Source organism: Emydura macquarii, unplaced genomic scaffold, assembly GCF_026122565.2.
Source record: "Emydura macquarii macquarii isolate MOO-44397 ecotype Brisbane River unplaced genomic scaffold, CSIRO-AGI_Emac_v2 contig_2994, whole genome shotgun sequence".
Classification (NCBI taxonomy): domain Eukaryota; kingdom Metazoa; phylum Chordata; order Testudines; family Chelidae; genus Emydura; species Emydura macquarii.
The window spans coordinates 1,570,709-1,595,189 of record NW_027133131.1 but is presented as its reverse complement, the minus strand read 5'-3'; the positions used below and the strand labels follow the sequence as shown (position 1 = coordinate 1,595,189).

Genomic DNA, 24,481 nt, shown 5'->3' with positions numbered 1-24,481 from the left:
CTGCACCTGGCTGGCAGAGCTGGCCTCCAGCAACACAAGTTCTCCCAGCTGCCCCCACGGATTGGGGGGGGGGGGCACTGCTCTGCAAAGTGCCACCCGCAGATGAGCGCTGACCTCCTGGTTCGCCAAGTGAGGCACGGCTCGCTGTAGACCATGTAGATGTTCATCGTGGGCTCACTAAGCTCTGCTGGGCCCTTCAGCAGTGGGGGGGCGGGGAGGAAATGAGCAGTGGCACATCCCAGGTGCCCGGGGCCGTGACACCCAAAGGGACCCTGCTCGCAGTCCCTGGGCAGCGTTGGGACCCTGGCCCCCTCCTCTCACTTGAGCGACGGAGGAGTTAACCATGCTGACGTGTGAATGCCCAGCACTGGGAATCTGAGATGAAGGAGGCAGTTCACACATCTCTGAGCTTTGGTTCCAGGCTCTCTGCAGACTCAGGCAGACGTAGCTGTGCGGGTCACACTCGGGAGGTTTTCTTTGCGCCTGTAACTGCAGGACGTTTTCTCTTCAATGACAGCTGAGATTCTGGAGGCCCAGCTGGCAGCTGCAGAGAGGTGCCAATGTGGTATATGGGCATGGCCCAGCTGACTGTGCCTGTCACTTTACCATCTGTCCTCCTCCACTCTCTTCCTTCTTCACTTCTGTCTTCCGTCTGTTGGAGGCTGCTCCCTGGAGCAACTCTGGAAACGGTTCAGCCCTGGACAGGGTTCATGCAGCAGGCTTGGTTCTGCCGCTTTCAAGAACTGGAGTTCCCGGGAGCAGTTCCCACTTGCTGTGTGTCCATCTGTGGGGAGGCCAGCGCCTGCAACTGCCCTCCACACACACACGCCCGGTCCGTTCTCAGTGCTCCCCTCTGAGCCCTTTGACACTCACTGACTCCAGCTATTTCCACACCCACAGAGGTTTTTTCCCTTTTCTCCTCTGGCCTAATTCTTTGCCAGCCCCACCCGCCACTCCCTGAGGCCCTCAGGAGACTTTACCCTCCCTGAAGCTACGATGGGCTGTGTGAATTGGCTCCAGCCCGGCTGGACCGTCCCGGGGGGGCTCTCCAATACCTCCAGGACCCAGGGCTGTCCCGGCTCCACTGCCAGCCTCCTCAGCCTCATCTCTTGACATCGTTTGGCTGCCACTGAAAGCGGCTCTCAGAAGCCCGTGGGAGCTGAGGTTTCAAATCCCACTGAATCTTCCAAACAAGGGATTCTTTTCTCTTGCTCTTCTCCCTCCTGAGCTGCTGCTGTTTTAAAACCGCCCCCCCCCCCCCCCCGACACACACACACACACACACAATGCATTTCACTCTGGATCAGCAGGGAAAGATGCCGGGGTGGGTTACTGCGGGTTCGGGGAAAGAGCTCCCTTGTGAACCAGCTTTGGACGTTAGCCTGTGTCTTAAGACAGAAACCCGCCCCAGCGCCGCTGCTAATGAGGTAACGAAATAAAAAAAAGGCGTTGTGGTTCCAGGAGGGCGCGCACAGGCCTGCGAGTGCTCTCTCATCTGGAGGTAATCACAACAACTGCCATGTCCACAAGGCCGTGCGGTGCAAAGGAACTCAAGCAAATGGCTTCGCAAAGCCAGCTGCCTAAGGAGCAGCGCGCCATGGCCTGGGAAGACAGCAGCCGGGCGGGGCGCTGGGTGGAACAGGGGCAGCAGGTTAGGACAGGAAGTGAAGCAGGATCTCCTATTCAACTGGGAATGCTGACAGATGCTGGGAGGCATGGCTCTCTCCCATCCGCCTGGGCCTGGGCTAGATATTTTGATGGGGCCAAGAGATCCTCCAGGCCTTGGTGTCTTCACCTGCAGCTGGATGCCTTTTTGGAAGATTTTTTAGTCAAACGCCAGTTGCTGGGCACGGAGCAGGGGTAGGAGGAGGGAATGCTCGGGGCTGTGACACACAGGAGGGCAGGCGAGATGAACTGATGGTAACTTCTGGCTTTAAACTCTGTGAAGCGGCGGCTCTCCAGCTGAGCGTTTGCTGGTAAATGTTGTGCATTTTTTGTCCAGCTCCACACTGCAGAAACCCATGCGCTGATCGAATGGGCGTTGCTGACTCTTGCAAGAGTCAGGATTGTTCTCTAAGCCCCAGCTCCTGGAATCCTGTGATGACATAAGACTTGCAGCCTTCACAACAAAAGCAAAGGAAGTTTCTGGCCCTTGTGGTGGCAGAGAAAAGCTACACACCTGACCTGAGTGGGACCCAGAGGCTCAGAAGGCAAAGGCAAAAAATCCCAGATTATTGTTTAAAAAGAAAAAAATCTCATGTTCTTTTAAACCAGCCTCATGATTTTGGGGTGCTGCGCTCGGACTTGTGGAAGGTTGGGGGTGAATGCAGCCAGCGCCGGGCAGTTTTACACACGGGCGCGCCTCCCTACAGATGAGCTACACCTGGAGTCAGAGACACTGAGTGCGTCTTGCTTCACTAACAAGGCTCTGGGATGGGGCCCCGCTGCCGGGTGTGGTGTTCAAACTGAGCTTCGATTAGCCGGATTGCTCAGGGTCCTCTCTGTGCCGAGGGCTGGAGGGACGACCTGAGGCTCGGCTGAATTTAGACCAGCCATTCCTCTTGTTGCCCGGCCACAACTGCCTCCGAGTCTATTTATACCCAGGCCTGAGTGACGCCGTCCTTCCCCTGCTGGAGGGACAGTTTAAAAATGCTTCCGAGAGGGCGGGGCGGGGGTAATTTTTGGGTCTGATCTCAGCTCTGTACTGCACAGAATGTTTGTTCGGGGGGTGGGGGCCAGGAGCGGTGGTGGGGGATGTGCAGGTGGAGGGAGATAAGGGGAGGCTAAAGCCATACGTTCCCTTGGGACGTTGGGTCGAATTGGGTCTGTTCCCAGGTTCCACTGCCGAGGAGGATTGTCCATTTCCCACGTCAGCAGCAGCAATGCATCCAGGAGGTTCCTGATTACACAAGAGGAAAGGGCCGTGGAGCTGAAAAATTGGGCGGCAGCCAGGTGAGGGGGAAGCGTGTGGGGCCAGCCTGCCATCAGGCAGATGGTCACAGCTGCGGGTTCTGCAGAGGAGCAGGGTCCCCCCCCCTGTCTGCCCCAGCACTGAAACAGCCCTGGAGTCGTGGGCACCAAGGGCAGCCTGCGTGAGAGCCGAAGTGAACCGAGCGGGAGCAGGAAGGTGGAGGGTCGTCTGATGCTCGTGCTGCTGCAGCCAGCGTCGGAGCTGGAGCGGATTCACGTGGCCGCCGGGGCCCTGCCAACTCGAAAATATCTCGTGAAGCCTTTGGAGAGCGGCAGCAGTTTAAAAATAGACGGTGTGCTGGAAAATGTGACGCCCCCCGTGCTCCCGTGAGGGGCCCAGGGCTGTGCTCCCAAGGCCGGCCGTTCCCTCACTGCCCGTCCCTCCCGGTTGTGTCAGGATCGGCACCGCACGCCGTCCCTCTCTGGGGAGGGACAGCCCTTTGCGCTCACTCTTACCCGCCTTTGCAAACTCCCTCCGGCGCAGCTTGTGTCATGAAGCACAGGCCAGCGTGGATTGTGCTGCGTGGATTGTGCCGGGGATCGCCAGCCTCTCCGGGGGGGGAGGCCTGGTGCGAGCAGCGGCTGTGGGGGGGCGCCCCCGGGTACCCGTTTCCCAGCCTCTCCCAGCAGGAGGTGCTACTGGGGTGCGGGGGGAGCTCTGGCTGATGGGATGCACAAACGGACTTGTGTCGCAGGCCATCCCCGACGGAGGCGCTGCAGAGAACCATGTAGGGAGCTGGCTGGACCAGGGCTCCCCCTGCTCCAGGCCCAGCCTTTGCCAGCAGGGGCGCTGCAGAGACCAGGGCAATAACCTCTTACACTTCACCCTGCCCGCTCCCAAAGTGCGCCACAAACTGACCCCGAAAAGCAAAGGGCGGAGAGCCATGGCTTTGCTCCCTGCCGAAATGCAGCCGCCTCTGAGGTGGAACAGGGCAGCTGTTGAACAGCTTTCCATGTGGATGCCAGGGCCCTGGGCAGCCACTGACACCGAGCGGAGGTGGGGCTTCTCCTTCCCTGCCTGCCCCGCCCCCTTGCCGGCTGTTGTCAGGCGCTGCTGAGCAGCTGCCGGCTCCCACCAGAGGTGGCTGCATTTCGGCGCTGCCTGCCGGCGATCTCCCCCCCCCCCGTGTGCAAGCCGCGGGCGCGATTGGTTCGTTAGTGGGAAGGGGGCAGGCGTCCTCCAGCGCCGCCTGTCACCGCGGTCCCTGGCCTGGGAGCGGGCGGCCCTGGGGGAGCTCGGCTCCGCGGCCGCTGCCAAGGCGGGACGTTTTCCCACGGCCCCGGCGGTCGGGGCTCGCCACCTGCCCCTGCTCGTGTGCGGCCAGCCGGGGAAGGGGCGGGCTCCGGCAGCGAGGGGAGCGGAGCGGAGCGGAGCCGGCCGGGGGAGCAGACCCGGCGGGGCTCGGCTGCCGGCAGCATGTGGGGGGCGCTGGGCCCCTGGCTCTGCTGCCTCGGCCTGCACCTGCTGGGCGGAGCCGCCTTCAACCTGGACGGAGCCGAGACGCTGCTGAAGGACGGAGCCGGGGGCAGCTTGTTCGGCTTCTCCGTGGCCCTGCACCGCCAGCTCCGGCCCCAGCCCGTCAGCTGGTGAGTGCCGAGCTCCGCGCGCCTGGGGGGGGGGTCCTGGCTCCGGTGCCACCCCCCCCTCCCCGGCCCCGTTCTCGTGGGAGCGGGCGGGGGCAGCAGAGGCGGCAGCCCGGCCGGGGGGGGGGGGGATCCGAGTCCCGGGGGGGCCTGGCTGGGCCGTGCCATCCCTGCGCGCTCCGCGTCCACTGCTCCGTGCCCGGCTGCGCCGCTCGGCATCTCCGCCGTTCCCTGCTCCCCCCGCCCGGCCCCTCGGCTCCGAACCGGGGGACGGAGATTTCCCGCTGCCCCGCCCGCTGCTAGGAACCCCACGCGGGGTGGGTGCCCGGGTCCTTCTCTCCTGGTCCCTGGATTCTCTTCCATGGGCTTGTGGGGTCCTAGGGCGCCAAACTCAGCCTCTGGGGCGCTCTTGGAAACCCAGACTCGCCCCCTGGGTTCAGGGAAGTCAGGGATGGGGTCCGTCCAGCGTCAGTCCGGAGTCACCCCCAATGGCAATGGAATTAGGGCTGGGGTTAATCCGGAGTCACCCCAGCATAGTGGAAATAGGGCCGGGTTCTGATCTCAGCTCCCCCCCCCTGGGTTAATCTGGAGTCACTCCTGACACAGTGAATTGGGGTCCGGGTTCTGAACTCAGCTCCCCTGGGGTCAGCCCGGAGTCTCCCACCGAAGCTAGAGAGCAGTTCTGTCTGATGTCACGGGGACGGGGCCGCAGCCCCGGGGCTAGCAGGGGGAGTTGGTAGCGAGCTGGCAGGAGGGATGGGGCAGGTCTCGGGCACGTCCTGTTCACCAAGGTGATCTCGTGAACACGCAGGGGGTGGCTGCCAGCTCCTTGGGTTTACTCTGTGGTCTGGACTGTCACCGAAGCTCGGTGCCTCAGTTTCCCCATCTGTAAGGCAGGGCGAGATGCTGACCTCCCTGGGGTGGTTCCCTGCCAAGTCCTTGTCACTTTGGTCTCTGATGCTCAGACGGAGCCAAGCGTTGCGAGTGGTGAGCTCAGGTGACTGGGAGCCCGGACTCCTGGGTTCTTTTCCTGGCTCTGCTTCTGACTCCCTGTGTGACCGTGGGCAGCACCGTCAGGTCACATGCCTGCTTCCCTGGGGCGGGACCTTGCCACGATGTGTCATTCCTCTGTGACCCTAAATGGGGCAGCTCCATCCCCTGCAGGGGAGCCGGGGGGGCGGGGGGGGGAGCCAGCACAGGCCAGGGCTCACCTGAAGGCATCTCCAACTTGTACGGTGGCCTCATGGGGCGGTGCCGGGTGCGGATCTGCCCAACCTGCAGCGCCCAGCGTCCCTGCCAAGGCCACGTTCTCTGCGCCTGGACACAGGGCCCTGTGCTGGGGATATTTCTTGCCAGTCCTGGGGCCCCTAGGCCGAGTGTCCCCCCCGCCCCTGGACAGATGCCCAGCTCACCAGGGGCTGCATGAGGGTGCATGGGTTGGGGAGCTTGTACCAGAGCAGCTCCTTCATGTTCCCCCCTCTTCCATTCGAGGGGACGCAGACCTGTTGGCGGGAGAACGTGTCGGGGGGTGTGTGTGCTGGCCAGGACATGTGAGTGCCGGAGCTGAGCCGTGTAATAATTCCCACCCCGGTGCATCTCCTCTGCAGAGCTCCCAGTGCTTTAGAGAGCATCCTATCCCCATTGTGCAGATGGGGAAACTGAGGCACAGGGCAGGGACTTGCCCAAGGCCTCCCTGCGGCAGAGCTGGGAACAGAACCCAGGGCTCCTGGGTCCCAGTTCCGTGCTCCATCCGTGCCGAGCTCTGCACGGGTAGCTAGCCCAGGGGCTGTGGTCGGTGGCCATGCATCGTGGCGGGGGATGGAGTGAGTGGGGCGATGCGTCCGTGATGTCGCCGGGGCGTTCGGTGAGTCGGGAGCGATGGACGGCAGCCGGGTCTGTGTCTCGCGATCCCCAGCCTGGCAGTGCCGGGGCGGGGCTGAGTGCTGCTCCGCTCCGGCCCTCTGCGCCCGCCCTCGCCAGGCTCTCCCCGGGTGCCGGGGCGGGGCTGTTCCCATGTTGGGCTGGGCTGTTTTTAGCCTGCTCGGCAGAGGCGGCAAAGCCTGGCACCCCTGGGGCGCGGCCTCTCGTTCTCCCCAGGGCTGTGAAACGCCTCCCCCCCTCGTCGAGGGCAGCGCACGCCAAGGGAGCCTGCGAGGGGTTAAACGAAGCCCCGATGAATATTAATGGGGCCCTGGGCCCTGCTCAGAATCGTTAATGGCCCATTTAGGTGAGGGGCACCAGAGTCACTCCCGCTGGCCAGTCCCAGGCCCCACCCCCCACCACCTGGCACTGCTGCCCCTTGGGGAGCCGTGGGGGGAGATGCCGCCACCACTCGTAAATTATTCAGAAGGGATCGGAGCCTGAGCCAGGAGAGGAAATCAATAGCCCAGCCCCCGGGCCAGCTGGAGCAGTGGGGGTGGGAGGTTGAGATTCCCCCCCGGGCCTGCCCCAGTGGCAGCAGCATCGGCCCCACATCTGCTCCACAGGGGTGGCGCTACGATGCTCCTCTGGCCCCTTTGCAAACTCGCTCTGCGCGGTGTCCCTGGGATGGAGCCACCTCTGGGGTGGGGTGCATCTAGTGCGCAGCGCAACAGCGAAAGGTGAGGGGGGAAATGAGGGCAAATCTCCTGGTCTTGCAAGGTCCCCTAGGGGCTCTTCAGTGCCCCCCCCAGCTGACTGGGGGACACTTGGGGGAGGTTGAACTGGGGGCTCCTGGCAGCTGCTCGGAGCCGGGTGAGTCATGGCTGGTGCAGCTAGTGCCCTTCTGCTCGTGGTGACTCAGGGCTGGAGTGGGCAGAGCGGCAGCCAGGACGTGTCCAGGCCCCTTTCCTGGCGCTGTCCCATATCACGCCCCCGGCGGGATCGTTCTTAGCTCCCACCTCCCGGCCGGTCGCGGCTGCTGCTTTGACTGCAGGCCAGCGGCTGTGTCTGCTGGGCCCCAGGCAGCGGGCCCTCGCTGGGCCCCTGCACTGAATTCTGCTCCGTCCCTGGCCCGTTCTGGGCTGGAGGCTGCTCGGGGGAGATAAAAGCTGCCAGGGTCACCCTGGCTCGGCCCCGTCAGTCTGGCTAATGAACAGGTGCTGGGGGGAGCTCGTCTCTCGCCCCCTGCTTGGCGCTGGAGGGGTTCCGACATGCGTCTGTCTGTCTGTCTGTCTGTCTGTCTATCGGTCGGGGGCGGGGGGCTTTGGTCACGTTTCTTTTTCTTCATGGAGACGCCCCGTCAAACATTCCCTGAATTCCTCCCCGCCGGGGGATTTGCTCTCGGGCGTTTCCATTGGGGGGACGGGGAAAGCGCAGGCCCAGTGCCGATAAGGGCAGGGTTTTCGCACGCTCGCCCAGGCGGCGGGGGACGGCGCGGCCCCAGGACTGTGCCCGGGGAGCCGGGTCCGTCCTGTCCCTGGCACGAGGGTACTTCTGGGGTCGAGCTCAGTGGGGAGATCCCAGCGTTGGTTCTGTGTTCGGCTGATTCCCGACCCCGGCGCCTTGCACCGCGCAGAGGGCGCGTGAGCTGCTGTGCACGGGTCCGGGAGCAACGTGCAAACACGGGGCTGTGGGTTATACGGCAGCAGTGCGTAGGGGACCCACCCGAGATCGGGGCCTTGTCAGGCCAGGTGCCGCACCAGCAGGGTCAGAGACGGTCCCTGCTCCGAAGAGCTCACCGTTTAACTGGTGCCAGCCTGCGGGAGGGCAGCGGGTCGGCCCTTCACCGTGCACAGGAGGTGGGGGACGCAGGAGGCTCTGAGGGACCTCCCCCCATGTCAGATACTTCGGAGGTGGGGAACCACGTCCTGTGACGTGCCTGGGCCGGTGCTGGGAGGGCCAGGATAACGGGTGGGGTGGGGTGGGGTGGGGTTCCCGGGCTGGAGAGGGCCGGTTGGAAGGAGGTGGGAGGGTCCCATGGGTCTAGGGGGTCCCAGGGGTCTAAGGGGTAGGGCAACTCCTCTGGCCCTTCCCTCGTGATAGGGGGCGGGGGCCGTGCAAGCGGCGATGGGCTAGTGTACCCCCCCCCAGCGCGAGGAGCTGCGTTTTGGGGGGTGTTGCAGGTTTCCGGGCACAGCGCCAGTCAGTCCTCGCCCGCGATGCCCACAGCGCTGCGGGGGCGGCTCCGGCTCTCCGGGCCCCGGCCTCTCCCAGCAGGGGCAGTGGCGTCACTTAAGCCCTTGTCTCAGCCGGAGACCCCGTGGCTTTGGGGGCCGGGCGTTCCCAGTGGGGAGTGAGGGGCGCCCAGAGACGAGCACAGGCCTAGGTGCAGGGTGGCTCCGTCCCTGGCCCCGGGGACCCCCGGCCGAGCGCGGACACGCTCCCGGGATCGCTCGGTCCTGTCCTTTTTTGGGCGTATTGCTGCCGAGTTATTCGTGGGGAATTGCAGTTTATTTTTACCGGCTCCGGCTCCGACTCGCCGCCTCTCAGGAGCGTCCCTGCCTGGCCGGGAGCGGAGCTGGCTGTGCAGCTCTTCTCTCGCTGGCCGGCTCCTAGAAGACAAAGGGTCTAACCCAGCTCCCGGCCCACCCTAGGACCCTTTCCCAGCCCAGGCAGCCGCTCCCCCAGCAGGACCCCAGGGTCCCCCAGATCACGGGCCCACTCGCTGTGCGGGATCTGGGCTGGGGCCAGCCACTGTGGGGTGCTCCGGGCTTGGCCCAGGCCCGGCTGGGGTTCTCCGCCCCTCGGAGGTGCCTGGACAGAGCCGGGTCCTGCTGTGCTGAGGCTTGGGGAGGGGAGAGGTCAGGAGGGCTGGGGGGGGTGACTCTCCCCGCCTGCTGCTGGGGCCCACGTCATGGGCCCGTTCACCTCCCCTGGGTGTGTCAGGCATGTGGGCACAGGACGGCCCCGGGCGCCCGTGGGAGAGGCGAGGGGGGAGGCTGGTGGGCGTGTGAGCTGGTGCGGGAGGGAGCAGCGCGCATGCGGCGCACCAGTGCGTGTGCGGCGCACGTCTGCATGTGGACCGTGCGTGGTGCTGGGCCATCGCCTCAGGCTTGGGGCGAACCCATGGGGCTGGAGCCAGGAGGGCCAGCGGGCTGGCGGTTCCTCTGGGGCCATGCCAGTGGGTGAGGGGCCCGATCCTTTCCCCGGCTTTGGGCCGGTCCCTGGGCCAAGCTCCGAACCGGGCTGTGAACAGTAACAGGCAGCGACCCCCACGGCCGGATCCTGCTCGCAGCTGAGACCAGACTCCAGCCCCGGCCGAGGCCCCCTTCCCACCTCTGGGCTCGGCCCTTGCCGGTTCCCCCGGGGGTCAATTACCTGCTGATTAATGGAGTGACTAAGCGGCAGCTTCCCGGCGTGGCCATTTATCGTATGTGCGGCTCCAGGCTGTTCCCATCAGAGTCCCCCCGCCCAACCCCCCAGCCTTGCTCCAAGAGCCGGGCTCCTCGGGGGGTCACCGCAGCCGTCCCAGGGCTGGCAGCATTGACTCTCCAGCATGGCGCCCGCAGGGGCAGTGACCCCCTGCTGCCCTGCCCAGGGGACCGGGGGGGGGATGTTACCCGGCAATTGTGCCCCCCTCCCCTCAGGCTGGGAGCCTGGGCGTCGCTACAGCCCTGGACCCCGGCCCGAGGGGCGTCCGGCTGCGGCTGACGATGGCCGCGCCCCCCCGCCTGCCCCTGATGCTCGGCCGTGGGTCTCTCCCCAGGATGCTGGTGGGTGCCCCCCAGGCGCCAGCCCTCCCGGGCCAGGGGGCGAACCGGACGGGCGGCCTCTACGCCTGCCCTCTGACGCGTGAAATCGACGACTGCTGGCGCGTGCCCATCGACGAAGGGGGTAAGGGCAGCCGTGGGGCCTGGGGGGGAGACTTAACCCTTTCCCAGCTGGGGTGGGAGCCGAGCCCTGCCCTCGGCGGCCCCGGGGTAAATCCAGAGTGGCTCCATTGAAATGGGGGGGGCGGGGAGCTTACTCCTGATTTACACCAATGCCATCAAAAGCAGGATCTGGCCCTGTGTCCTCGTGCCAGCCCCTTTGGCCGGGCTGGCACCGTGGGGGGCCGGGTGCGAGGATCTGCTGGGTGTGGGGAAGGCGGGGAGGGGGAGGGGTTGGTGGCTGGGTCCCAGCCTGGGGGCATGGCATGGGGCTGTCTGCGCAGTGACTGATCGCCCCCCCCCCCCCCAGCGGACCTGCACAAGGAGAGCAAAGAGAACCAGTGGCTGGGTGTCAGCGTGAAGAGCCAAGGTGCCGGCGGCAAGATCGTGGTCAGTGGCATTGCTGGGGGGGGGAGCTGGGGGGGCCGTGCCCTTGATCCCGTTTACTCCTTCAGAGCTGGGGAGCCTCTGGGGCCTGGCCCTGCCGCTGGTGGAAGCCGGGGACGCTGGGAGCCAGGACTCCTGGGTTCTGTTTCCAGCTGTGGGTGGGGGAGTGGGGGCTAGTGGTTAGAGCAGGGGTCCTGGCCCAGGACACCTGGGTCCCATTCCCAGCTCGAGTCACGCCCCAGAGCCAGCAGCTGCGGGGCGGGGCCCTGCACAAACCCTCCTGATTTACGGGTGATCGGGTGAGCCTGGGGGAGGCGTCGGGCCAATGGGGGTGGGGAGGGGGGAACGGGACCCTCTCAAACCCGCCCCACTTCCCCTCCCCCCCCGGCTGCACCCCAGACCTGTGCCCACCTCTACGAGTCCCGGCACCGGGTGAACCAGCCGCTGGAGACGCGGGCCGTCATCGGGCGGTGCTACCTGCTCAGCCAGGACCTGGGGGTGGCCGACGAGCTGGACGGGGGCGAGTGGAAGTTCTGCCAGGGGCGGCCCCAGGGCCACGACCGCTTCGGCTTCTGCCAGCAGGGCCTGTCGGCCAGCTTCACCGCGGACACCCGCTACGTCCTCTTCGGGGCGCCCGGCACCTACAACTGGAAGGGTGAGTCGCCGGGGGGGCCATGGGCCCCCCAGGAACCTGCAAACCCAGGGCCCCGGGGCGGGGGAGAAAGGAGGAGCCCCTCTTCCCGCCCCATGTCCTCCGACACCGGGGACTGGGCGCGCCCCACACCAGAGCATGGGTCCGGCTGTCCTGGGACTGGGGGTAACTCGTGGGGGCAGGGAAGCAGCGCCTAGCTGTGTGTGTGGGGGGGAACTGGGGAGCCTGTGGGTGTTGTGGGGGGGCCGGCGGGGAAGGGGCACATCATTTCTCTCCCTAGGGAGTGCGCCCACCGGCGGGGCAGACCCAGCGCCGGAAGCTCTGCCTCCTATGCCAGGCGAAGAGGAGCCAGGACTGCCCCCCATCCACCCCGCCCCCCATCCACCACCCCCATGCCATCCCCGCCCCATCCACCATCCCCTGCCCCCATCCCCTCCTCCCATCCACCCCCCGTGCCATCCCCGCCCCCATCCACCTCCCATTCCATCCCCATCCACCACCCCCCACCCCCATCCCCGCCCCCATCCCCTCCTCCCATCCACCCCCCCGTGCCATCCACGCCCCCCATTCTCATACCCCCTCAATCTCTGCCCCCCCCCCCGCCATCCCCGCCCCCGCTAACTCCTCTTTGCTCTGGCAGGGGACCTGCGCGTGGAGCTGGTTAACCACAGCTCCCTAGAACTCCTTACCTACGACGACGGGCCCTACGAAGCCGGGGGGGAGAAGGACCAGGACCCCTCGCTCATCCCCGTGCCCGCCCACAGCTACTTCGGTAGGGAGCCGCCAGGCCGGCGGGCAGGCCACGGGCGGCACGGGCAGGGCCAGGGCGTCTGTGGCCGGGCACAAGGACTAAACCTGCCCCCCCCCCCGGGCGTCGGCAGCCGACCTGCAGTTCTGGCAACCCACGGGCCAGCGGGGAGTGAAATCGGCAGGGGAAAATTCGAGCATCCCCTGCCCCCCGTGCCCGGCTCCCCCTGCCCATGAGCCCTCGCCCCTGCCGCCCGGGGCTCCCCGCTGCCTGCGGGGGTGGGGGGCATCGTTTAACTCTTTCTCTCTCTCTCTCTTCCCCCCCCCCTCGCTCCGGGCGGACCCAGGTCTGCTCTTCATGACAAACATTCATAGCTCAGACCCCGACCAGCTGGTGTATAAAACCCCCGAGCCCGGCGAGCGGCTGCCCGGCAGCGTCGGCGACCTGGCCCAGAATAGCTACTTAGGTTCGTACCCGCGGGGACGTGCGTGGTGCCCGCCCGCCTGCCAGCCTGCCGCCGGCGGCCCCGTCTCCGTGCCGCCCCCGGCTCCGCCAGGTTCCCTCCAGTCTGAGCGAGGTGCTGGTGGTGCCCTGTTCCTGTGCGTGTGCCCCCGACCCCCCATTTCAGCTCCGTCTTCGCCCCGTTCCCGCCCTGCCGGTGCCCCGGCCGGCGTCCCTGCACCGCGCTGCGGCTGCGTATGCCAGGCTGGACGCTCCTGCCCTGGCGTTCACCCCCCCCGGCGCTCGGCATGGGGGGGAACCAGCCGGGGGGGAGGGGGTTCTGCTGCCCTCTGCCGGATGTGCAAATCCTGGCCCCGGCCGTGAGCCCTTCCCCACTCACAGGGCATGGCCCACGCTGGCCCCAGGGCCCCAGGCGGGGGCCGGCTGCCAATGCTTGCTTCGAGCAGACCCTCCCCCTCACAGCGCCAGGCCCCCCAGCCCGCCCGGGGAGAGGCCGGGAGTAGGGGCGGCCCAGCTCCGGGGAGGGCAGCTCTCCTGGACTCTCCGCTGCCGGGTGTGAGCGTTGCTCTGCCCCGGCCGGCGGGCGCCTTTCCACGCTGCCAGGGGCCCCGGGACGTCGCCAGGGCCTTGCACTCTGCACCCCCCAACCCCTGACCCCCCCAACCCCCTGTGCCCCCACCCTGCGCCTCTCAGGATCCTATCACCCGCCCCAAGCCCCCAGACATTGGGGCGTTAGTAATTGGGGGGAATCACTTTTCTGGCCCTCCGTGCTCATGCGACTTGGCAGATAAAACACTGTGGAGTTGGGGCCACCCGGCCCTCAGCCAGCAGCAGTGGGGGCCGCTCAACGTGGCATCCTCCCTGCACCCTGAGAGCCGATGGAATAGAACCCAGGAGTCCTGACTTCCCTCCCGCCCCCACAACCTCTTCCAGCTCTAACCACCGGGCAGCCCTCCCCCTCCAGTGCTCTGGAAATTCCTGGGTGGTCCAATGTGCTATTAGAGAGGGCTGCAGGGAAACTGAGGCACAACGAGGCGCAGGCAAAGGCAGAGAGATGTCAGCGGGGGGTGAGGGGGGCTCACTCGTCTGCTGCTGTTTTCTGTGCAATCCCCCCCCACTGAGCATTGCAGGAGACCCCCTCCCCTTTGTAGGGCTGTCACCCCTGCCCTGCCGCCCCGCTCCCCTCCCCCGCCCTGCCAGCTGTGTGCCTTGCCCCCGGATTGCCCTGGGAGCAGGGCCCTGGGAGCAGGCGGGGACTCTAGTATCTGAAATATGAGGCGTGTCCAGCTTCCCGGCTGCTCCCCCCGGCCCAGCGTCCTTCCCCCCCTTCCCCCCCCCAGGTGTCTGCGTCCCAGCTGGAGGGGGGCCGAGCAGAGAGAGATGGACAGACAGACGGGAGCCGTAGTCCCAGGCCGTGCCCGGGGCCCAGAGGGGACGGGCGCTGGGGATCACCGTGGGCTGGGCCCCACCAATGTGGGGGCAGAGGGCCTGGCTTTAGGCCACCCCGTGGGGCTGAGGCCCAGTGTGTGGGGTCCACATCTGGTGCCCCGTGGCCTCCCCACCCAGCGCCATCCAGCCCCTGCAGAGGGGCCCGGGAGCCCGTGTTTGTGTGAGCCAAACCTCTCCTCTCCCTGGGAGGGGGAGACTCCAGCCTGACTCCGAGCCCGCTGCGTGGGGTCCTGCCCCGGCTCGCGGCCCGGCCTCCTGCACCCACGGGCCAGGCCCTTGGCTCGGCAGGGGGCGGCAGCGACCCCGGGGATGATGATCCTGTGGCCGGCTGCCAGGCCCTTGCAGCCGAGCCCCTGCTGCACCGCTACGGGGTGGGGGGGGGAAATCTCCACTAGCTGTCCGCAGTAGAGGGCCTCTGCCACACGGAGGAGCCGTGCTGATTCCGTCCAGCAGGGGGCAGCGGTCTTGGTGTGTCTGTGTTGGTTTTGGTGGCGTCAGGCCCCCGGTCCCCCGGGGCTGTGCGGGCCGCCGCGTGGAGTTGGACAAAACCCACCTGTTCCCGGCCCCGCCCCGGGGTCCAGCCGCAGGGGATCGCGGTGGGGGCGAGATGGGGCGTCCTGGCCGAGCTGCCCAGCGGCACCGACCCCCCCGCGTGGCTCTGCCCCGTCTCCAGGCTTCTCCGTCGACTCCGGGAAGGGCCTGACCCGTCGGGACCAGCTCAGCTTCGTGGCGGGGGCGCCGCGGGCCAACCACACCGGGGCGGTGGTGATCCTGCGCCAAGACAACGTCAACCGCCTGGTGCCCGAGTTCATCCTGCCCGGGGAGCAGCTCACCTCCTCCTTCGGCTACGCCGTGGCTGTGGCGGATCTGAACAGCGACGGGTGAGCCGGGACCGGGAGCTCCCGGGCGGGGGGCATTCTCCGGGGGGGCCTGCTCGATCCCGGGGCTGGGACTTCGGGACGTGGCCGCCTCCCTGAGACCTGCAGCACCGGGGGGGGGCGGGCACTGGGCACAGGGCAGCCCCTGGCAGCTGGCAGGAGCCCCCCCCCACCCCAGGCAGGGGCCAGGCCTGATGCTGCCGCCCTCTGCCCCCTGCCCAGCTGGATGGACCTGGTGGTGGGAGCGCCCCACTTCTTCGACCGGCAGGAGGACCTCGGCGGGGCAGCCTACGTCTACGTCAACCAGGCAGGGCGCTGGGCGAGCACCCGGCCCGTCCGCCTCAACGGCACGTCCGGCTCCGCCTTCGGCACGGCCCTCGGCGCCATCGGCGACCTCAACCAGGACGGCTTCCAGGGTGAGGGGCCGGCGGGGCAGCCGGGGCAGGGCAGGGGTCCCTCAGGGAGCGCCCCCCGCGCGGTAGGGGCCGGGCATGGGTGCCGGTGGTTTGGCCGCGTCGCGCACGCGTCCTGCCTGCCCAGCCGTGCTAGCGGGTGCGGAGGGAGGGCGCCCAGATGCTGCCGTGGCAAGGATCCAGCTCTGGACAGCCGCAGCCCCGTCCCGGGCTGCCAGGGGAGCTGCCCCGGCTCTCTGGCCCTCGTACCTGGGGGGCCCAGATTCCTCCGCCCCCCTGTCCTGCCCTGGCCGTAACGCGGCGCCCTCCCGCTGGCAGACATCGCCGTGGGAGCCCCCTTCGACGGAGCCGGCAAGGTCTTCATCTACCACGGGAGCAGCCTGGGCATCGTCACCAAACCGGCCCAGGTGAGAGGGCACGAGCGGGGCACCGGGAGGGGGGGGGGTGTTATTGCACCGTGGGCTCGTCCTGCCCCCGCCTCCTTCACTTCCTGTCCTAAACGCTGGCGCCGTGGCTGCTGCTTCCCATGTCCCCGGCTCTCTGTCTGTCTGTCTGTCCACAGGTCCTGGATGGGGAAGGCGTAGGGGTGAGGACCTTTGGCTACTCCCTCTCCGGGGGGCTGGACGTGGACGGGAACCTCTACCCGGACCTGCTGGTTGGCTCCCTCTCGGACTCCGTGGTGCTGTACAGGTGGGCGCCTGCCCCGCTGTCCTACCCGCCTGCGGGCCCCAGGGAGGGAGCCGGGGGCTGGGCAGCGCTGCCTAGTGGGACCCCTCTCCACGCTCCGGGGCTGGGCATTACACTGTGACCTGGCTGGACCCGGGCGGTTGTTTGTGGCTTCCCAGCTGCACGGGAGACGCGGGCGCCGATGGCGTCTGGGAGGGGCTGGGCAGGGCCGAGAGGCATGGCTGGGCCGCCCAGCCGGCCGATGGTTGTGGCGAGAGCTGGAGTGTAGACGGGCTCTTTGCCAGCATCTCCCCTCTTGCTTTGCAGAGCTCGGCCCGTCATCCACGTCTCCAAGAACATCACCCTCACCCCCCAGCACATCGACCTGGAGAGCAGGAACTGCCCTCACCAGCTGGGCATCTGGTGAGAGCCACCCCCGGGGCCCCACCCCCAGGCTCCCCTTGTGACAGAGCTGTCCCTGGGCATGCCCCATGGCCAACCCCCCCCCCCGCCTAGAAAACCCAGTCAGGAGATAAAGGCCCTCTCGGCGCCCCTCCAGCCACATCCCACACCCAGCGAGAGAGGGAGGTCTAGTGGTTAGAGCCGGCAGGGAGTGGGGCTGGGAGCCAGAACTCCTGGGTTCTATCCCCAGCTCTGGGAGGGGAGTGGGGTCTGGTGGCTAGAACCGGGGTTCTGTTCCCCCCTCTGCTACTGAGCTGCTGTTGGGCCTTCGGCCACTCCCTGCCTCAGTTTCCCCATGGGTACAGTGGGGTTAGTGCCACTGATCTGGATGGCAGCGGTGCACTCAGAGCCCGATGGAAGGAGCAAATTCCTGTTCCCAGCAGGCAACCAGCCGGCCCTGCTCCTCCTCCCCCCCCCTGCAGGGTGTGGTGCTGGGGGGCAGGGGGCTCAGCTCTGCCCTGGGGGAGCGGGAGGCAGTTGGTTTGATGTTGACCCCGTCTCAGGCCGGGCCTTTGTCTCTGTGGTTTTTCCCATGTAGTGTGGACGTGCAAGCCTGCTTCAGCTACACAGCCAATCCCGCCAGCTACAGCCCCCGTGTCAGTGAGTTCTGCTGGGCCGGGCCTCGCCCCGCCCCTGGCCTGGTGTGCCGCGCTCCCCCCTCTGCATCGGCACAGCCCCACCGCTGTTCTGTGTCCCAGGGCCCAGAGGATGCGAAGGGAAGCAGGACATAACCCAAAGCAACCCTGTGGGTGCTCTAACCTACATTGGGAGCCCTAGCCCAGGGGTGGCTGGACCTCAGTGCTGAGCAAGGGATCCCTGTATAAACAGCTGCCACGTCCCACCCCAGAGGTGGCTGCATTTCGCTGCTGGGTGAGCAGTCCCCTGGGAATGGAAGGCACTGCAGAGCCCATTACTCTCCCCCCCCCCCCCCCGTTCCTCCAGCGCTGGCGTACACCTTCGATGCCGATGTGGACCGGCAAAAGCTGGGCCAGGCCCCCCGAGTCACCTTCCTGGACCGGAAGCCCACGGACTCCGAGCACCAGTTCTCGGACGTGGTGGAACTGCCCCACCAGCTTGCCCATGGCTGCGTCAAGGCCACCTTCCGGCTCCAGGTGGGTCCCGCTCCCCCTGCCCTTCTCTGCGCCCGCCCCCCCGTGCGCCAAGGGCTCAGACTCTCTCTGGCTGCAGGACAGCATCCGGGACAAGCTGCGCCCCATCGCCGTGGAGCTGACGTACAGCATCAAGCACGCCCGGAGCAAGCGCCAGGTCCCGGGCGCCGCCCTGTCCTCCCTGATGCCCGTGCTGAATGCCCAGCTGCCCAGTAGCCAGAGGGCGGAGGTAAGGTGGGTTCCTGGGTGACGGCCCCTGGAGAGGTGGGCGCTTGGGTGGGGGACCCGCAGGTTCCAGCGGGAGACGCTCTGCCCCCTCCACCAGCGCTGGCCTGGCGCCCTGCGAGCAGATCGTCCTTTGGGACCCGAACTCCGGGCATGGCCGGTCCCCAGGCGCGTTCTGTCCGAGTGCCTGGGCCGGCGGCCGGCTCCGGGGACTGTTCTGCCCCCTACAACCTGCCCCTCCAGGCGCTTTCAGCCTGGGGGGGGGGGGCTGCTGCGTGCTGCTAATCCGCAGCCGGGCTCCACCCCAGAGGAGGCTGCATTTCCATGCCGGATGAGTGATCCCCGGGCGCTGCTGCCCTGTGCCGTTATGCAGCTGCTGTGCCCCACCCCAGAGGGGGCGTCGTTCCGCGGGGCGGGGGTCACAGCCGGCGGGGGGGGGGGCACTGCGACTGTCAGGGGGAATATTCAGGGGCAAGGATCTGGGGCGAGGGGGTCGGCCGCTGAGCAGGGGCAGCAGGACCCACAATCTCCACTGCCCCCCCCCAGGTGCATTTCCTGAAGCAGGGCTGCGGGGATGACAAGATCTGCCAGAGCAACCTCCAGCTGCGCTCCCAGTTCTGCTCCCGCCTGGGCGACGCCGACTTCCTGCCGCTGCCCAGGTGGGGGGGCAGGCGCCGAGCCCGGGAGCGGGTGAGGGGCGGGGGGCGGGTCACGGACCGGCTGGACTCCCCGCGGGGGCGTCCCATCCTCTGGGGCAGCCGCTCCCTGGCCCTCTCTGGGGCGAGGGGGCGCGCGGGCAGCCAGGTGCTCTGCCCCCCGCCCCCCGGGTGCGGTTGCCGGCAGGGGGCCCCTCACCCTGGCGCCCTGCCTGCCTCTCTGTGCCGCAGGGGCGCCGATGGCACCGCCGTCTTCGCCATGAGTGACCAGAAGGACGTGGCCTTGGAGATCCAAGTCACCAACCTGCCCTCGGACCCCGCGGCGCCCCAGCGGGACGGGGACGACGCCCACGAGGCCCTGCTCACCGTCACCTTCCCTCCAGCCCTGCCCTACGCCGGGATCCGGCCCCACGACACGTGGGCAGCGCCCGCCCTGGTATGGGGGGGCTGGGAGGCCGGGGGGGGGGTTATCGCCCGCCCCTGGTCTCTGATTTCTCATCCTTTCCAGGAGAAGCCCTGCCTGCCCACCCTGAACGCCTCGCAGCTGCTGTGTGAGCTGGGGAACCCCATGAAGCGTGGCGCTCAGGTGGGACCAGCCCCCCAATTCCTGCCTCCACCAGCCCCCGCCCTGTGCCCAGGCCTTGTGCCCCCCCCCCACTGCCCCCTTATCCTGTGCTCAGACCTCCCAGAGCCCCCCCCCCCACTGCTCCCCCCGGCCCAGCCCTGACCTCTCTGCCCCCCCAGGTGCGGTTCTATCTCATCGTCAGCACCTCCGGGATCACCATCGACACCCAGGAGCTGGCGCTGGCGCTGGAGCTGAGCACGTGAGCGCCCGTTGGGCCGGGCGGGGGCAGGGGAGGCCGGTCGGTGGGGGATTGGGTCAGACGAGTTGCATCTGGGGCACTGGGGGGGGGGGGGACTGAGGTGCGGGGGTGCCTCCGACGCCCCCTCCCCTGCTGACACCCCCTCCTCTGTCTTTCCCCCCCAGGATCAGCGAGCAGCCGGGGCTGCAGCCGGTGACGGCGCGGGCGCACGTGGTCATAGAGCTGCCCCTCTCGGTCACGGGGTGAGTGCCGGCTTGGGGCGGGAGGAGCCATCGGGGAAGCAGGGGGTGGGGTGAGCTGTCTGGGGGGGCAGGGCTCTGCGGGGCTCCTGTCGGCTCCCCCTTGACCCCGCGCCCCCTCTGCAGCGTGGCCGACCCGCCGCGGCTCTTCTTCGGTGGCAGGGTGCGGGGTGAGAGCGCCATGCACAGCGAGGGCCAGGTGGGCAGCGCCGTGCGCTACGAGGTGACGGTGAGTCCCCCCCGCTCGGGTCACCCCCCCCCCCCGGACAGACCTCTCCTGCCCCAGGGACGGGAGAGGGACTGGGGTCTGGGGCAGAGAGATCATGGGGGGGTTGGGAGTCAGGATGCTGGGATTCAGTCTCATACCCATTCGGTGCCTCAGTTTCCCCATCGGGTGGGTGAGGGGCTGGGGGGAGGGAGGCTGAGGGGTCCTGGCCCCGGGCTATCTGTGCTTGGAGCCAGGGCTCCTGTCTGCCCCGGGGGTGCCTGGCTCAGGGTCCCTCCCCCAGCAGGTCTCCAACCGGGGCCAGTCGCTCGACACCCTGGGCTCGGCCTTCCTCAACCTGCAGTGGCCCCACGAGATCGCCAACGGCAAGTGGCTGCTTTACCCGCTGCGGCTGGAGCTGGCGGCCCGGCCTGGGCAGCGCGTGGCCTGCAGCCCGGCGGCCAACCCCCTGCGGCTGGCACTGGTACGTGGGAGGGGGGGACGGAGCTGCTGGCCAGTCCTCCTCTTGGGGGGGGGTTTCTCTGGCTCTGAAGCCATGGGGGGGGGGGGGGGGGAAGGTCTGGGGTGCCCCGGGGAGAGGGGAAGGAGGGATGGAGCGAAGGGGATCAGGGGCCCAGCACACGTTTGGTGCGCCCGGCTGTGTGCCCTCATGGGCAATGCAGGGGTATGGGGAGAGTCCACCCTCCACAGAGGGGCCCGGTGCGGAGGGAGGGGGCAGCGGGGGGCATTGCTGCCTCACAGAGGGGCTGGGCGGGGAGCTGGGGGTGCCAGGGGGTGCCCTGTGACCTCTCCCGCTGCACCCAGGAGGGCCAGGGCCCGGGCAGGAGCCGGAGGGAGGCTGAGAGCTCGGTGGCGACCAGCACAGGCCCCTGGTGGCAACACGTCCGTGCGGAGAGGAAGAAGAATGTCACGTTGGTGAGCGGCTTCGCACGGCGGGGATCCCGGCTGGGGCTGTGAGGGGGCCCTGGTGTGATCCCGGCTGGGGCTGAGGGGTACCACTCGAATGTGGGGGGGGGAGGGAATGGGAATCTTCCCTCCCTGCACACCCCAAAGGGCTACACACGGCTCGCCCCACACTCCCCTCTGGGGAGGAGCACGCTGGCCCCTGAACGCCGCACAGCACGGCGGCCCCAGAGGGTCACGTCTCCGACCCGCCACCCCTCGCTGCCCAGAGCCCGCTAACTTGCTGTGTCTCCCCCCTCCAGGACTGCGCCCGGGGCACCGCCCGCTGCCTCGTCTTCCAGTGCCCGCTCCACAGCTTCGACCGCTCGGCCGTGCTGACCGTCTGGGGCCGCCTGTGGAACAGCACCTTCCTGGAGGTGAGCCAGACCCAGCACCCGGCCCCCCCACAGCTCTGGCCTCCCTCCCCTGCAGTGCAGCCAGCTCTGGGGTGGGACACGGGCCGAGTCGAGGCCACTGCGCACGTTAGGCCAGGAAGTGGTGCAGAATCCTGCATCGGCCTGGACCAGCCTGGGGGGGCCTCTCTAGGGAGCAGGATCCCCGCTGGCCCAGTCCCCCGACCCGGCTCGCCCTGCCACATCATGGCCGCGCGAGCCCCACGGCAGGTCCCTCCTCGGTGCACGGGCGCAGCCAGACCCAGCTTGGTTCGTGGGGCGGGGCCGGGGGGCTGTGGGGAGCCGCGCTGAGTGCTCTCCCTGCCCCCAGGAGTACCCGGCCGTGACTTCCCTGCAGCTGCTCGTCCGCGCCAACGTCACCGTCAAATCCACCGTCCGGAACCTGGTGCTGAAGGACGCCGCCACACAGGTACCTGATTGGCTGCTCCCCTGCTCCCCCCTGCCCCGCCCCCCTGCCCCACCTCCCGGTCCTGATCCTGTGGATCCCGTTCCCCCCCAGATCCCCGTGACCATCTACCTGGACCCCAGCGCGGTGGTGGCACGGGGCATCCCCTGGTGGATCATCCTGATCGCGGTCCTGGCCGGGATCCTGGTGCTGGGGCTGCTCGTCTCTGTCCTGTGGAAGGTGAGAGTGGGGCGGAGGGGTGGGGGGCGGTTGCCCCTGCCCCTGCGTGGGAGTCTCTGCCCCCTGCTCTTTCCCACCCCCAGCAACACCTCCTCCCCATGCACCCCACAGGGGAGCGACCCCAAAGCAGGGACCCCTTTCCCCCAAGATTCCCCACCTTGCCCCCCTTGGAGTAACTCTGCGCCCCGGGCCTGACGCTCTCGCCTCGGCCTTGCTTCCCCCCAGTGCGGCTTCTTCCAGCGCAGCCGCCGAGCGGCCCCCTACGCCACCAACTATTACCGGGCCCGGCTGGCCGTGCAGCCCTCCGAGGCGGAGAAACAAGCCGGGGAGGCCTAGCGGTAACGGCTGGCCCTGCCCCCCGCTCGCAGAGGAGGGGCGGGGCGTGCATGGGTGTGGAAGAGCATCTGCAGCAACAGTGCATGAGTGTGCAAGGGTGCGCGGGTGCGCCAGGCCCGGCGGGGTGTGAGCCTGTCTGTGCAAGGAGCAGATGCAGCGGGCGTGCGGGCGTCGGGTGCTGACTGAGCCGGGCCCTTTTTCTGTGCTGCAGCCAAACGCAGCCTCCCCCTGCCCGGGCCCAGCCCTGCCCCACGGCTCCCGCCCCACTGCGGGCCACGGGGCCTCTGCCAGGGAGTCGGGCGCCGACTCCATTTCTGTGGCTTCTTTCCAGCTGGGCTTCTTCAAGCGGCCCCGCTACCGGCCGGCCCCGGTGCCGCAGTACCACGCCGTCAAGATCCCGCGGGAGGAGCGCCAGCTGTTCCGCCAGGAGAAGACGGGCACCATCCAGAAGAAGGAGTGGGTGACGAGCTGGAGTGAGGGCAGCGACAGCCCCGTCCCCGTCTCAGCCTAGGCACCCCACGCCCCCTCCCGCCTGGCCATCTCCAGCCACCCACCCACGCCAGAGGCGCCGGCTCAAACTTTGGGGCGGCTCCAGGGCCCCAGGACTATGGAGTTGGGGGGGGCCGCCGGAGGGAGGGGTCTCTGGGGAGCACCCACAGCGGGAGGCGCCGCTAGCCGTGCCACGCTGGGCCGCGTGCGGCAGGAGCGACGGCTGCCAGGCTGCGGAGCCAAGACGTGGGGCCTCGTCTCCAACCTGCCCCGCCACAAGCCCCCCCCCCCGGACACGCTGCCTCCTGCTGGATGGGGCTGGAACTGCTGGCGTCCACCAAACCCCGCTGCTCCCAGCCCCAGGGCGACCCGGACTGGTTGAGGCGGTACACCGAAGGAATGGGGCACGCCGCCGACCCCCCCCTGCTGTGTCTGCAGTGACTCCGCCCCCGTTCTGGAGAGACCCTGCTTTTCTCCAAGCAGACCCCGCCTTCCCCCAGCCTCAGGCTTCCCTGTGTGACTGAGGTCAGGGTGCGCCTGTGGGGCTGCTGGTCCCTCTGGCGGGGGGTCTCTGATGTTTGAAAAAGGCTTTGTTGTTATTAAAGGGACACTGTCGGGAGAGAAATCATGTACGGCCCGTGCCTGCCACACCCCCTCCGCCACGCTGTGGCCCCCCCCTCCGGCCCTAGGGATGAGGGGTGGTGCCCTGCACAAGCTGTTCCGTTTCCATGCCCCTTCTGCCTGCCTTCCTGCAGCACTTCACTGGAGCCCCCCCACAGGGCTCAGCTGGCAAAGGGGCGTGGGCAGCAGGTGGGGCAGGGGGCTTTCATGGTCAGCTGGCTGGGGGGGGGGATTGCTGGTACTCAGCTGGCAGTGGGCCTGGAGCCTGGCAGCCGCTATCTGCCAGGGCAGGCTCCCCTCTCACCCCCCAGCTGTCTCTGCCCTGGCTGGGGTCCCCGTCTGGGCTGTGGTAAGAGTGAGGTGTGGTCTCCATGGCTCAGTCACTCGGCTGGGGCTCCGCTCCCCTGTCCAAGACCTGGCAAACTCATCTCACCCCGGGACTCTTGGTCACTGGTGGTCTAGCCGGGATTTGGGGCAGGGGCTCAGTTCACTTGCCTAGCGGAACCCGCGCCCCAGCCCACCCTCCGCCATTGCACCAGCACAGCACCTCATCTCCAGGCTGGGCAGCGCCCTGAGCCCCACTCCCAGCACTGGCCCCAGAGGCTGGGCTCACTGGGGTCTTGATACCCACCCCTCCCTGGGCAAGAGCCAGCCCTTGAGGGCAGCCACAGACCCACTGAGGATCAGGCTCTGAGGTTGGGGGTGGCCCCGGCTGAAACGGGAGGGGAGAACTGGGGCAGGCTCCCTTGGCAAGCCAGGCTGTGGTACCCTGCTGTGCCCGTGGAGGGGAGAAATGAAGGTGCCCACGTTTGGCAGCAGCTCCAAGGAGGGTTCCTGGCCGTGACTCTCCCCATGGCTCCAAAGGCGCTGGTGAAAGGAGCTGGGGCAGCGGGTTCAGACTCCACCAGGATTCACCCTCCCCAACCCTCTGAGCCCAGCTCCACTCCTGTCTGCTCTGGGCATGCGTTGAAGACCCCTGGGGATCCTGCCTGCCCCTTCCTGTCTCTCCAGCACACTCCCTCCTCCCCGGAGGCGGCTGCAGTTCGGTGGGGCCATGCGTATGTGGTTCTTTGCAATGCAAAGGGGAGCATTATGGGCTGCACAGAGTCCTTGGTCCCGTGCGGCTCCACTGTGCTGTTCCTCCCCTTGAGTCACCCCTGGAGGCTGACACGGCTCCAGCCCCCAGCCCCACTCGCACTCCCGGCGCGCCGCTTACCCCTCGCAGAGGCTGAAGGCCGTGTCCGATAGGCGGCAGCCTCTGCCCAGAGACGCACTGAGCTGCCCGCGCTCTGCAGCTTGGCTCCATGGGTGTGGCC

The 24,481-nt window shown here is 67.9% G+C and overlaps 1 protein-coding gene across 5 annotated transcripts; it reads left to right on the top strand.

Annotated features, from left to right (window-relative positions):
• The first annotated feature begins 4,121 nt into the window (after positions 1–4,121).
• Positions 4,122–23,169, top strand: ITGA7 (integrin subunit alpha 7). 5 transcript variants are annotated; one of them, XM_067529855.1, is made up of 27 exons: positions 4,122–4,557; positions 10,181–10,308; positions 10,654–10,733; positions 11,130–11,385; positions 12,023–12,154; positions 12,477–12,596; positions 14,715–14,922; positions 15,142–15,335; positions 15,651–15,739; positions 15,895–16,022; positions 16,326–16,421; positions 16,999–17,060; positions 17,403–17,572; positions 17,649–17,798; positions 18,341–18,453; positions 18,682–18,886; positions 18,959–19,036; positions 19,195–19,274; positions 19,439–19,516; positions 19,640–19,742; positions 20,026–20,202; positions 20,544–20,654; positions 20,945–21,058; positions 21,405–21,503; positions 21,594–21,719; positions 21,945–22,057; positions 22,387–22,526. In XM_067529855.1, the coding sequence occupies exons 1-26, from the start codon at positions 4,388–4,390 to the stop codon at positions 22,053–22,055; spliced, it is 3,378 nt and encodes a 1,125-aa protein (XP_067385956.1). In that variant the 5' UTR covers positions 4,122–4,387; the 3' UTR covers positions 22,056–22,057; positions 22,387–22,526. The 5 variants fall into 5 exon arrangements, with proteins under 5 accessions (XP_067385956.1, XP_067385957.1, XP_067385953.1 ...); XM_067529856.1 differs by lacking the exon at positions 12,477–12,596 and having other exon boundaries at positions 4,123–4,557; XM_067529852.1 differs by lacking the exon at positions 21,945–22,057 and having other exon boundaries at positions 4,125–4,557; positions 22,387–23,169.
• Positions 23,170–24,481: the final 1,312 nt, after the last annotated feature.

Bases quoted from the DNA above. Each gene is read 5' to 3' on its own strand.
- ITGA7 (XM_067529852.1), top strand. From the start codon at position 4,388: ATGTGGGGGGCGCTGGGCCCCTGGCTCTGCTGCCTCGGCCTGCACCTG. The intron at 18,887-18,958 runs GTATGGGGGGGC...CATCCTTTCCAG, and splicing joins CGTGGGCAGCGCCCGCCCTG to GAGAAGCCCTGCCTGCCCAC. The intron at 21,504-21,593 runs GTACCTGATTGG...GTTCCCCCCCAG, and splicing joins TGAAGGACGCCGCCACACAG to ATCCCCGTGACCATCTACCT.